The sequence below is a fragment of the Seriola aureovittata genome, chromosome 2 (assembly GCF_021018895.1).
Source record: "Seriola aureovittata isolate HTS-2021-v1 ecotype China chromosome 2, ASM2101889v1, whole genome shotgun sequence".
Lineage (NCBI taxonomy): Eukaryota > Metazoa > Chordata > Actinopteri > Carangiformes > Carangidae > Seriola > Seriola aureovittata.
The window spans coordinates 1,377,614-1,391,750 of NC_079365.1; the positions used below are offsets into that span (position 1 = coordinate 1,377,614).

The window sequence follows — 14,137 nt, forward strand, 5'->3', positions numbered from 1 at the left end:
CATTGTAAAACAACCTCTCTGTCTCATGTCAGGTTTTGGATTGAAAGTTTTGCTTTTTGGCCTCTGAAGTTTGTTTGGGAACACATGTGCCACATCCAGCAAATCATCTCCAGTGTTCACATCCATGCATTTCCAGTAATGATGTGAACATAAACGACTGCAACAATCCCCTTCACTCTCTGCTCCTTCCTCATTCTTCATCACTGTCTCTCCATCGCTGCTCTGCTGACTGACAGCTGAGAGAGAGAGAGATAGACAGAGACACACTGGGAGAAAGGAGGCTGGTGTTTTGGGGTATGGGTGGAGGGAGGGGGGTAGTTTAGATTCTGATTTGCCTTTGTGGTGTCCTGCAGGCCAGGGAGCTGCTGGAGAGTCGGTCCAGTTTCCTCCATCCTTTGCTTGGCCTCAGGTCTCATCAGTGCTGTCGTGAGGAATCTCATTTGTCACACACATGGAGGGAAATCCAACACACACACACACACACACACACAAACACACACACACAAACACACACACACACACACACACACACACACACACACACACAATGCAGCTGCAGCTAAAGTGAGAGCTGCCACTTGCAACGGCAGAGGTGGCGACAGCGCCGGATTGGCCAGGCCTGGTGATTTGTGACGACAGGCCTGTTTGACTGGCAGCTACAGTGGCAGCAGGCCGGCTACAGCTAACAACACAGTGTCACTACACTTCCTCTTACCAACACAGGGAGCAGTGTCAACACCACACCTACTAACCTAGACCACGGTTACACTGATATCTGGGTCATACTGGCCTTTTATTATCAGGCCTGACAGTGTAACAGTAGCCTGTTACATTACACCACTCTGTTTGTCCTGAGGGCGGCACTAGAGGGAAGCCCACAGGGTCATTCGCATCAAAGGTCCATCCTCTGGGAGCATGAATGCATTTATCAGATATGATAATCTCGTATTTATTTTATGTTTATCTTGTGTATTGTCGGCCTGAGGGGGGCACTACAGTGGAGAGCTCATGGGAGTGTCCAAACTGGAAAGAGTTCAACCTACAGAGAGCATGAATGTGCTCAGTTAAATTCAAATCCTTCACTTGAAGTGGTGAATTTCATGTGTGGAGGTAGAGCTTTTGGATGATTTGGTCCAGAAAAACTATTGGATGGATGGTTGCTACGTACATTCATGTTCCCCTTTGCCTTTCTCTGCATTTATTTTAAATTGTTTTAATTTATGACCAAACACCTACAGAACGAATGATATCCCCATCATCCTCAGCTGTGCTTTGTGTTAAGAGCTATTTAGCAAATGATAGCGTGGTAGCAGGTGAATGCAGTAAATATTACCTGCTTGTTAATGTTGTCATTATGAGCATGGTGACGGAGCTGCTGGCCTGGCAGCCTTCACATTTGGGGGTATTCATAAACAGACACATTCCACACATGTGCACATAAAAACATGATATTCACCTGCTCACGACATCTGCAGCTTGTGCAACGGCTTAACAAGAATAGGACGAGCATGTGGAGTAAAGTATACATGGTATACAGTGAAGAGAGCTAACTTTAATTAAAACTCCACATTTTCCTCTTCTTCTGTGTTTCATTTGAAGTGTTGATCCATAAGAAGATATATTTGTGGTTTTAAGAAACAAAAACCATCTCAGGCTTCTCCCTGGAGCTCTAGTTACAACAGGTCGGTAAGCCAATCAGAAAAGAGGAGGCTCTGAGCCTCTCTTCTGATTGGCTGACCGATAAAAATATAGCAGGTTTTAGGGAAACCGTCAGAGAAACCAAATCCTGCAACGTTGGATGGTAGGCGGGGCTTGGGGCACGGCTGAGGGCGGTAACTGCTTTGATGAAAGCAAACTCTCAACTGCGGTGATGAAATTAAGTCACATAGCTTTTGATGCACGGATGAATAATGTGAACAGCAAAGCAGAGTGGGGTCAGACAATCATTGCAGCTTTATTGTGGTAAAGATAAAAATATAAAGCCTTTATTACACTGCTCTTCCACCTCTGCATCTTTCACCTAAAATGAAGCCCAGTTCTTCTAAAATTCAGTGATAATATCTATACACATCCGCTAACCCCTCCCTCCACCCACCACTGTAGTAACCCCCCACCGGCCGCCCCCCCTGACACCCAACTACACACTTAATATTCCTCACACTCATTTCCAAGCACCACAACTACACATATTTTTCACTTTTTATTTTTTTTTATAAATAAATAAGCAACCAGACTAACCACATGTATTATGCACATGACAAACAGAAAGTGTTTCCTATTAGGGAGTGTTTACACACTGTTTAACACTGAGTGAGGGGGCTAAGGGATCTAATGAGCCCCCTCCCTCCAAAAGTCTAACACAGATGTTGTGATGGAAATAAAAAACAGTCTGGGTCACTAAGTGTTTAAAGATGCAACGTCTAAACTAAAATGTGTAGCAGATAATTCATTCATTTTGCACTACATAATTTATTTCTAGTATTCATTATCATCGTTATTAATGTGGTTAGTCCCATGATGTGTTTACATGCCGTCAGATATGTAGGAAAAACAAATGTCCTATTGGAGATGGAATTTGAATGGCAGCTTTTCGTGCACCGCCCTGAACATGTTGGAAAAACATGTTAATAATGAACCCTACAGGTGAAGTGTAATGACATTGTAATGACATCTCTCTCTATGTTACTGGACAATGTTACAGACAGGAAGTTATATTATCATCTGTCTCTAAAATGTTTGTCATTGATGATTTGATTTGGAAGATATTGAGAATAAAAAGTGTTGTACTGAACATATTGAAGGTAGTTATAGCTGGAGTTTAAAGACATGTGGCACATCAATGATTGCTGAGGAAGAGGTTTATACTGAGGGACAGCTGGAGGTGAGGATTTGTGGTGTAGTATGGTTAAGAGCTGACTTCTCCTGAGCTGGCTGCTAAGTCAACATGTCCTGTCTGTGTAATTGGTACAGGTGAGTCAGTACACCTTTGCCATGTGCAGCTACAGAGAGAAGAAGGCGGAGCCTGTGGAGCTGCTCCAGCTGGATGGCTACACTGTGGACTACACCGATCCCCAGCCAGGTAACAGAGACCACTTCACAACGATGTCACAATGTGTCACAATTCGAAATGCAGATTTGTTTTTAAAGCCACTGCACAGCTTTAGTCCGCCCACACAGGTGACACACTTCACTCTATGGGGTTCAGGTCTGGAGACTGTGCTGGTCTTCATCATGTGATCATTATGTTGCCGTAGGATGAAGCCCTGACCAACAGTCAGTCTTCTTCTGTTGCTGGTCTGTTTCCCTCCACTCTGACACCAGTATACAGTCCTACTTCCTGCAGTACAGTGTTGTCATGGTGATGATCAGAGGGTGAAGTGACACAGTTGGTGCAGACAGAGCGTTTGTCAGTCATCAACCTGCAGGAAGCGTTTCATTAACTTTCAAGGCTTCATTAACTTTCACTGCTGCAGTAAAGATGGAGTTTTCTTCATCCCTGAAAAAGATGTTCTAACACATTAAACGATTTTTCAGTTTTTTGTTTCACAAAGACTGGTTAGTCTAATGCAAGTCAGGCTGTTTCACAATAATGAAGACTTTAGACACCTAGCCCCGAGACTAACTCAGGGGCCAGTTTCACAAAGACTGACTTTTATATATGTATGTATAAAATAATCAGACTTCAGATAAACGTCTAAATTCATCTGTTGCACAAAGCAGTTTAGTTCTTGACTACATTAAGCCGGACTGTGGGACAATGAATTCTGGGTAAACTAAGATTTTTTTCAAATAAAAAAAAAAGGGCTGACTGAGGAACCATGTCCCACTGCTTAGTTCCTTTTACCCTCAGCAGAAAATGTTTGTCCTTTTGAGGAATTCAACACGTTTTACGTGGGAAATTTAGCAAAGAGTGAAACAATAAAAATAAAAATCTGATTTGGTCTCTAAAAACTCTTTCTCTTGTCTTTACTCTCTCCATAACAATGTCAGCAAACCACAAATTATGAGCCATGTTTTCCTGTTTTTTGTTGTTGGGTGCTGTTGCTCAGCGCAGGGTCATTGTTTGTTACCATGGGAACATTGGTCTCAGACCTGAGTTAGCCTGGGGGTAAGGTGTCTAATGTTTTTGTCTTAAAATGAGCCAGTCTTTATTTTTGTGAAACAGTCTGACCAACATTAGACTGATCTGTGAGCAACATGAAGACTGGACCAGCACTACAGAGCAGTCTCACATATATCTTCACTAAATTTCCCTCTTTTTTTCAGCTGAGGTTTCAGTGTCAGTATCAGGAAGGAAAAAATGGCATCAAAACATCTTCACCTGTGGCCTACGTGTGCTCGGCCATATTGATATTTAATATCACAGAGAAAGTTAGAGGTTCCATCAGGAAAGTTCACCTTTATTTTACTGTCACACACTTCCTGTCTGCACTAATACACAAAGTCACATATTTTCAGTGCAGACAGAGGAGGAGAAAGACGCATTAACACACACTTGTTTTTGAGTTCTACATTGAGTGAAGTTATCCCAATACAGTAAGAGCCTTCAGATCTTCAGGTCATCAGCTGTGAAAACTGATCCACCAAACAAGAGCTGGTGAATCCCTTCTGGCCACATCAAAGATCACATACAATTCATGTGAACCATTGGACATTCATAAAGGTTGTTGATGTACGTGATGTACCTATACAAGGAAAAATCTAGGATACATCCTCTGTCCGTCTCTCAGGTCTGGACGGAGGTCGAACATTCTTCAACGCTGTGAAAGAGGGCGACACTGTGATCTTTGCCAGCGATGATGAACAGGACCGAATCCTGTGGGTGCAGGCCATGTACCGAGCCACTGGACAGTCACACAAGCCAGTTCCTCCTACCCAGGTCCAGAAACTCAACTCGAGGGGGGGCACAGCACCACAGCTGGATGCACCCATTTCTCAGTTCTGTAAGTTTCCATTTCTGATTCTTTGCTTCACCACAAATAGGCTGCAGTTTTCTAACTGATGATGTGTCATCCATTGTTTTTGGTCTAATCGTTGTTTTTGAGGAAAATAATTGAGCCTGCTTTTATAAAATAAACAGTTTTCGACAGTTAACTTGGAATTGGCACCTGAAGCTGACACTTATTGATTAAACTCATCATAGGAAAATGTTCGGCCCCATTTAATGTTGTGTGTCCTCAGTTTGTCTCCTCCTGGTCTTGTACTCTACATGTTGCTGTTATTCTTTCTCTGTGCGCTGCTTTGCTCTTTGTCGTAGAACTGCGGTAGTGTTAAAGTGTCGGCGGTTTTTCTGTTTGCCTTTATGTTTCTGTTTGTTTCTTCTTCTTCTTCTTCTTCTTCTTCTTCTGACCCTGCTCTCTTGTAGCTGGATTAAAGGGTAAGTGCTTTCCTCCCCTTTCTTTCTCTTTCCTCATGTTGTCTTCCATCGCTCTTCCACAGTTAATAACTTTCTATTTGTTATTTATGACAGAAATACATGACACATGAGCTTCTCTGTAGTCTGCATGCAGACATGATTTACTCTGGCTGTGCTTCTGTCTGCATATTTGCCGTCTGTACTGCAGGGCTCGACCATACTTGTGTCACACAGAAATGCTGGTTGTTTCTTTCGGGAATTAGATTTGTCAGAAAGCAGTATTAGAAAACAAAGCATGAGTGGTTGTTTGACTTTTAATCTTATAATACAAAAGCTAAATAAAATTGAAATACAAGGCTAGACAAGAGAGAAATTTAAAATATTTAGTTTCAGTCTATTTAATATTCTGAGGCAGGTGATGCTGAGAACGTTTCTTAACGACCAAAAGACACATGGACAAAGGTTTACAGTTGTATAATAGTTTTTTCTTTTCATGGGGACTTCATGAGTGATTCCTGTGAAGTCACAGCATGTCTGTTTCTCAACAAGAACTGTGATGGCTGCTGTGTCACCACTGTATCATCGGCCAACGTAATAACAGTCCACGAACGTAATAAACCACAAACGTAATACAAATCTGCAGCTTTTAATCTAATAATCCCATAAACGTAACAGCAATTGCCTACCACAAATGTAATACGTAATTTTCTGCAAATGTAATTGCTTGCTGGTTTATTTACTTTCACACCTGCCAATGGGTTCGAGTCAGCTCATTAGAAAATATCATGGGTTTGGGCGGAGCGGGTCAAAACGTGTCAAAGCAGCGCTCTGAGTAAGTTATGTAACTTACAGAAACATTGCACACAGTATATATATATATATATATATTATATATATATATATATAAAGAGGAGCACAGTACCATTAAAACTTGCTCTGCGTGTGTGTGGGTGCGCATGTGTGCGTGTGTGTTTGCATTATATTGTTGTGCTTATGTGTATGTATTTGTGTGTGTGATCTCGTATGAGATGTACTGCATTTGTATATTAAACCTATAAAGTGTCAGCCTGTTTGGACAATGCGAATCATCAAAATTCACCATACCGCCACAGGCAAGTCCTGCAACATAAATTAAAATGCTAAAGGTCTTAAGATAAGACTGACCAAATATAATGTCGATCAGATTAATTCCCTAGGAGGAGTTTGTTTGGGCATCGGAAGGCCCTCAAAAAGACCATTTTCATTCAGGAATAATAATAAACAACAAGGTTTCAATAAGGTTAGCATCAATTTTTGATGTAAATAAATGGAAACAAAATTCAATCATGAAAGATTACTTCAAGACATGTTATAGATGTATATGAAATACTTTTCTTTGAATAATAGTGTGTCTAACTTTTTTCTTCGTAAAAAAACTATATCAAATTCTCTTCTTTAAAATCCTTAAAATGACATCTAAGCTTTCTCCCTCGTTAAAAACATTTCAATCCTGTTTTTATAAATATATTAATAATAAAGTCGATAAAAAAAAAAAGGGCTAATGTTAGTGCTGTCGGATTCCCTGTCTTTTCCTAAATCCTAAGAAATCACATTCACATTTTTCCTTCACCTCATGACGTTTTCCATCGAGGTTGAGAAGTGGTTAGAGAGGAGACTATTTTCACTTTTCGACCACAGCCCTTCTTCTTCTTCTTCTTCTTCTTTTTCTTCTCCTTCTTCTTCTTCTTCTTTTTCTAGTAGATGTAATAATAGTAATGTAGTAAAGTAGTAAGTATTAAATTATGGAGTATACTTGGCTTCTTAAAGCAGCAGAAAAAGCCTCTACCTCTGAGCTCCTTCTGCTTAGTGAAGACTCAGACCAAAAACATCTGGATTCATCTGCAATCATCTGTTACTCCAACTGGATGAACAGATGACTGCATCAAAATGCTTATCAGAAGCCATTTATTAATTACACAAAAACAAAAAATTTCAGCAGACAGTAGCTCTAGAACACTAAATGCACAATTGCCTCAAAGAGAAATGCATGCCGATCAACACAACCTATAAAGGAAAAAATTGCTTCCTGTGTTCATTTGTGTAAGTGAATTTAGTGAGTGACTTGTTTTTGACACAACCTCTGGAATCCCACTGAGTCCCAGCAGCTGGTAATTACCAAGTTAAAAGTGCAAGGCCATGAATAATACAGTGTGGTTGCTGCACAATTAAATCAGGCAGCAATCAGTCAATGTTACCAAATAACTACTTGGCAGTTAACACCTGGATCAGCGCAATGAATAATATAACGTCATGTTGACCCCACCCTCACCCTCACCCTCACCCTCACCCCCTGATCCAAATCAAAATAGACTACATTAAAACACTGTAACAACAAAGGCAGGATGAAGAATTTTGTGTTAAGCTGCTGAGACATGAAATTATATCTTCAGTGAACTCTTTTTACTCCGATGACAACGAGAGAGTTTTCATTGGTTTTATTTTAGTGCCGTAAAACATGATGAACTAGTTGGAGGCGGGAGAGTGATTTATGATTTATACCAGAGAGGAGGGAGTTGCAGTGGTCCAGTCTTGAGAAGATGAATGCATGAATGACTTTTATCAGATCAGGTTGTGAGATGATGGGTTTGATTTTGGAGATGGATCTTATTTGGAGGAAGCAGGACTGAACAACTTTTGTAATGTGGCGATCAAAGGTCAGGTGTGAATCGAACAGCACTCAAACAGATTTCTGGTGATGGGTTGAACATTCGCAGACCAGGGATCATGGTCTTGGTGTTTTGAATGTGACTCTTTGTTAAGATTGATTCATCTGTTGAACTGCTGCTGTATTTCATATTAAACTGGTCTGTTGTGTAAATGTTTGTCTTGTGTATTTGATTTAACTTCCTGAACTGCTTTGGTAGTGTCAACAGAGCTCATGTGGCCTGACGTGTGAAGTTTGTCTTTGTTCATTTTTTCTCAGTTTGAACAGTTAGTTCTTCATTTACATTTGATTTCATTTTGACCCGTTCAACTGCTTCACTTTGCTGTGTCGTGGTTGAGCTGTTCCCGCTGACTCATTGACTGTGTGCACTGATGAGCTTTGTTATGGGAGAATCAGACGAACAGTAAGGCAAGGCAAATTTATTAGTATAGCACATGATCACACACAGAGGTCATTCACTGTGCTTAACAGAAATAAAAGAATCATGAAAATAAAAAGCAAAGAGTTTAAAAACACAGATTATAAAATAGATAATATGTCACCGCAGAGGAGAATAGAGCCGTTTTTAGCTTCTTTTTAAAGCCTGTTACAGTTTGCGTCAGATTGATCACTGTGAGCTGGCTGCAGCAGTGGGCAGCATAATGGCTGAAAGCCATTTCACCCTGGTTAGCTTTAACTCTGGGCTCCACTCACTGACCAGCTCCTGCAGATCTGAGAGACCTCGAGGGCTCATATACATGAAACATCTCCGAAATGGTCGTATCAGGTAAACCAGTGAGGAGAGCGCTGTGATAATCCACTCTGGAAGATGTAAAGGCGTGAGTTTCTCTTGGTTAGGCACAGTCTCTGAGTAATAAAAGAGATGGGAAAAGTTGAAGAACAGCTCAGTGCAACAACTGTTACTCTTCACTTTTTTTATACTCAATTATTATAGTAACAACTCACTGTCAAGAGATTCAACACACGTCAGAAGAGAGAATCCCACAAATATCTCAATTCCCTGCTGATGTTTAAAACTCAGAACAGCTGTGAGGTTGCAAACATCAGCTGCTGGGAGCTGTGACAAAATGATGAACTGTATCTTCATCATTAAATGTGTGGCGGTGTATGGTTAGTTTTGGGGAATCAGAGATCTGGATGCGTTTGTGGTCAGTCCACAACAAAAGCCAACCATGTGCTCAATAGCCCCGGACGCTTCAGACCATCAAACCCAGGACCAGCAGTGTGTCCGCTGCCTCCCGGTTCCTCTCCTCTGGATCTATAAATGAATAGCAGCCATCAATCACTGTCAGGGCAGTCCCTCCCCAGCCCAGACGGACGGGGGTGACTGATGTCACTGCATGTTACTGTCCAGCCCTCCCGCCTCCACTCCTGCTCACTCACATCAAACAGACCTGACAAGCCACCAGCTACAGACCAAAGGGGCACCACAATGTCACCTTTTTAGATTTTTGGGGGGAGGGTGGAACTTGTTGAGGGGACACAATCAGCTCCCAGCGTCCCGCTCTTTGTTTTGTTTGCTGATTGACAGCTGGGGTGCCTTCACTGGGCAGTGAAGAGGACGCTGGCTGACAAATCTCTTGATTGCCGTGTAGCTCGGTATAACCTTCATTCACATCTGTCCCAAGTTTGTCCTGAGTGACGGGACAGACTGTGTCCACACTGGACACACACACACACACACACACACACTCACTGTGTGTTCACAAGAAAAGTTACAGTCTACGACGAGCTAAACGAGACCCTGTGGAGTCGGAGGAGTTAGTTTTCATAACTGCCTGGATCAGTATTGATGATAATGTTTATACCACATGCTGCCAGCAACGAAACCATATTTATACTTTGGGAAACAGACTCCTAGTGTTGTTGCTGCTGTGTGTTACTGAGGAGTCGACAGTAAGAGCCTGGACACAACACTGCCGTCTGAGCCTGTTCTTCACGCCATGGAGTATCTGTATCTGTGCAGATACTGAGCGCAGTAAACATTTGTGCTTTTCTCCTGTTTTCCTGAGTGTTAGTAACAGGTGAAACCAGTAGCCTTCACGAGGACGCGGACTCTGTGTCCTGGGTTTCTGTCGCAGTTTTGCAGAAAATAGAAGAAAAGTCGGTAAAACACAGTTGTGAATGTTCTGTGTTTCCAGTCAGTGATGTTATGTGAATAAAGCTGGGTTTTCTCCTCTCATGATATTATCGCAATTAAATGTGAGCAATGAAACGTGACGATGTTGGGACGGCTGCATCCACGGCAGCATGTGTTGTGGTATTCAATCGAAGGGGACGAGGGCGTCTGGTGCACATGATGATGGAAACACAAACCTCTTGTATCTGGCAGTGGCTACATATCACGGATGTTTGGGATATCATGTGATGACTCAAGTCATGTCATGTGACTTAAAAGCAGATGAAGTGTTTCCATTGCTTTGTCAAATGGTCTGAAAAATACAGAAACTGAGAAAGGTAAATATTCTTTTATCCTGTTATCTTGAGATAACAAAGCTTTATTTTCTCGAGTTAACAGAATTGCCGTAGTTGCAAAAATATTTGCAAGTATGGCCTTTCTTGGTTTCCACAGAAAAACCACCAATTTATACATTCTTTTATGACGTTTGGTCACATTGGTGGTGCAGATGATGCTCAGTGCTTTTGTTGCACATTCAATGCATGTTTTTGGTCTCAAAGCTGACGGGACAGACGTAACTCTGGGTAATAGAAGCTGAGGGACTTCACATTAATGAAGTGGAGGTGTAGATCAGTTCATGTGTTGTAGCTGTTCTAAGGCAGACCTTCATTCAACCATTTTACTCCCATGGCGACTCCATGTTTTTGGGCTTTGAGTTATATTTATACACTGTATACATTATATTTCTATACATTGTTTTTGACCTAATCAATCAGTAACTGGTAACTCTCAGTACGAGCAGTCAGGTGAATATAAAGCTGGTGTCTGAGTAAAAGGTGCAACAGTGGGACATTAACATATCATGGAGTATTTGTTAACATACTGACATGTAGTTCCCCCCTCCCCTTTGCATCAGCCAGTAGGTTTGTATGGATTTACAGCCCCCCAGCCTTGTTATTCTCCACTCCCTCCTACTGCACTCTGATGTAAGTGTACACACCACCAGGAAAGCGCCTGAAAATTTGTTGTCAAATATTATTAAAGGCTCCTTAGTGTGGCGCTGCCATGTCCTCGGCTCATTCCCAACCCATGAGCTTTTCAGGACAGCGGTTAATTAGGGGCCACACCAGGGGGCTGGGGCCACCAACACTGCAGTGAAGTGGTATTAGAAATGGGGAGGGGGGTTAATGGTGACTGGAGGATTATATTGCGCTCTAATGCAGTCCTGGTTCTTAGTTTTCTTAAATTGCAGGGTTAAGGTGTTTGGATTAACATGTAACTGGCCTGTTAGTTGTCAATGCAGTGTCCTGTTAAAAGGCCCCTTGCTTGGCTATTGAAAAGTCAGTCACATGATTGTCAAAGCATTTTAATGAGTCCAGAGGGAAAGTAACTTTAAGTTCATCTCTCAGGCTTTTTGTTTGTTGTCTTCTTTTAATGCTGTCACTACAGAAGCAACATTTTCAATGTTAATCCATTGTGGTTGATTGATTGTGGTCTTTCTCTTTGCCACCTACTGACATCGTTTATGCTTTAAATGCTTTCTAGTGGTATTCATCTAAAACTTACATGATTTTGTACCAGCGTTTTGATCGGCTTTCGCATGAACCTCAAATGCAAAGGTGGGAGAATTGAGTTTGTTTAATTCTCTGTCCTTCTTCACTGTCTATTGATGAGCTAGGCAACAAATCCTTATGTTCATGACTTTGTGCCTCTGCAGCAGTAAAATACTGTGGTGGCACGGCCAGCTGCCAGTGTTAGTGATCCTGTGGGTACCAGTGCTAGGCTTAGCTTTGATGGTCTTGCACCTCGTCTACACAACTGCTGTCCTCCTCAGTATCGACCAGACAGGATGTGTATTGCTATACATTACAATGTTTTGGCAGCCCAGTACAAAATCAGTGTGGTTCTATGCACAAGTCAGAGGAAAATGACTTGAACCTGAAAAGATGTTTGGAGTGTATAGACACGAGACATGAAATATACATAAACACAACATGACCCTGAGACTTAGAGCTATAACCTCCACATCACCCTCACCTCCCAAAAACTGTCCTTTCCACCTTTACCCTGCCTGTTGAGTCAAAACTGGCAACCCGCAACAAGAGCCCATAAGGGACTCATTCACTGGACACAATGACCTAATAACTGACTGGTACATGTTTTATGTGACTTTTCATGTTGGTTATTAGATTTTATGCTAAGACTGCACCAAAACCATCAGTGGGTTCAGTATTCAGTTGAATATTCATCATTTGTAAACTGATACTTCTGAAGTGTCAAAACTTGTGTCCATTATAAATGGTTACTTTAATGTCTTGCAGAATCTAATATGTTTAATTAATCCGATTATTAATGTTAAAATTGTATTTAATTTGTCTATCTGTCTGTCTGTCTGTCTGTCTGTCTGTCTGTCTCCTGATTGGATGGGGGATATGGGTGTGTACAGATGCTGATCGAGCCCAGAAACACGGCATGGATGAGTTCATTTCAGCCAACCCATGCAACTTCGACCACGCCTCGCTCTTTGAGCTGGTACAGCGCCTCACCCTGGATCACAGACTCAACGACTCCTACTCCTGCCTGGTGAGGACAAGGCTTTATCTCAGTCTGTCACTGTGGAGCTGTCATCCTCAGTGCTGTGCTACAGTAGGTTAAAAGTCTGGCAGCAGAGTTCTGTACAGTGGAGATTGGAGACGATCACTAGATTTCTGGTTGAGACAAGTAAAAAGACTAACGCAGCTAATGTCTGTTCAGTTTGTTCATCTGCTGCTTATGCACATTACACATGGGTGACAAAAACAATCCAGCAGTGAAATCTGGGTAAAGCATGGCGAAGATGCACTTTGTGTTCTGAACACACACTGAGGATGCACTCAGGCCATATTCACATTCATGTCCACTTAATCTATGTGGTATCTATGGGTTAAGATGACATGAGCTTCCTGCCTTGTGGTCTTCTATGGCATTTTTATGTTTGTATTAACACACAGTTGTATGCAATTTCTGGGCAAGTTCCCTATTTTGTTGATCTCTGAAGTAAATAAAACCTGAGCAGCAAACACTGTCCATCAAAGATGAACTTTTCTTAAAATAGTAATGGACTGCTGTTTTTTAACTTCATGATTTAAAAAAATTCTTGCAGATCACTTCAGGTTCTGAGATATTTATCAGCTGTTGTGCAAACACAGCAGGGTTAAGACCCACCCACATGTGTGTTTGAGTCATTCCAGAAGCTTCAGCTTGTGTTTCTTGAAGTAGATCATTGTGGATCTTGAGGTCTTCTCTGGTTTGATTTTGGTGGCTAAAAATCAAAGGTCACAGTGACCTCACAAAACATGAGTTTGGCCTTGTGAACGCAATATCTAAAGAACTCCTTAAAGGGGATCCCCTCAAATTTGGCACAAACCTTCACTTTGACTCAAGTACAAACTGATTAGAGTTTAGTGGTCAAAGGTCAAAGGTCAGTGTGACCTCTCAAAACACTTTAACCATTACTCAAGACTTCACAGCAATTATGAGAAAACTTCATACAAATGGTTCATATTTTGTGGATAAACAAGGATGCAACCTGAAACTAGTCTGAGCGGAGGAGGCAGAAAACCACCAGGAGGTGATTCTAGTCTAACAGGTGGTGCCACCCTGGTCACATCACCTTAAAGGAATGTACTTATGCCAGCTGACAATTCCCAGTCACAGTTCTTGACCTGCCACACAAGCCTGTCAGTTATGGCCTAACAAATGAATGAAGTTCTGTTCTACAAGTAGGCTGCCCAAACCTTTGCACACGGCACAACTACTGTTGAATTCTGAAGAATTTCATGAAGTAGTTCATGAAATAAAAGCTAACACTGCCTTAAAATTTGAAGGAAGGATTCATTTTAATGCCTGTTTGCTGCATGGGTGTATTTACCGTTCACCTCAAAACTAATGAATATGTTATTATGCTCACTGATCTCCA

General features: G+C 41.6%; 1 protein-coding gene across 3 annotated transcripts in view; it reads left to right on the top strand.

The window, feature by feature from the left end:
• Positions 1-14,137, top strand: part of cadpsa (Ca2+-dependent activator protein for secretion a) — a 205,561-nt gene that overhangs the window by 105,201 nt on the left and 86,223 nt on the right. For all 3 annotated transcript variants that reach the window (XM_056394806.1, XM_056394789.1, XM_056394798.1), the window contains exons 10-12: positions 2,971-3,079; positions 4,731-4,943; positions 12,626-12,762. In XM_056394806.1, coding sequence (XP_056250781.1) covers positions 2,971-3,079; positions 4,731-4,943; positions 12,626-12,762 — 459 coding nt within the window. The remainder of the gene's footprint in view (positions 1-2,970; positions 3,080-4,730; positions 4,944-12,625; positions 12,763-14,137) is intronic.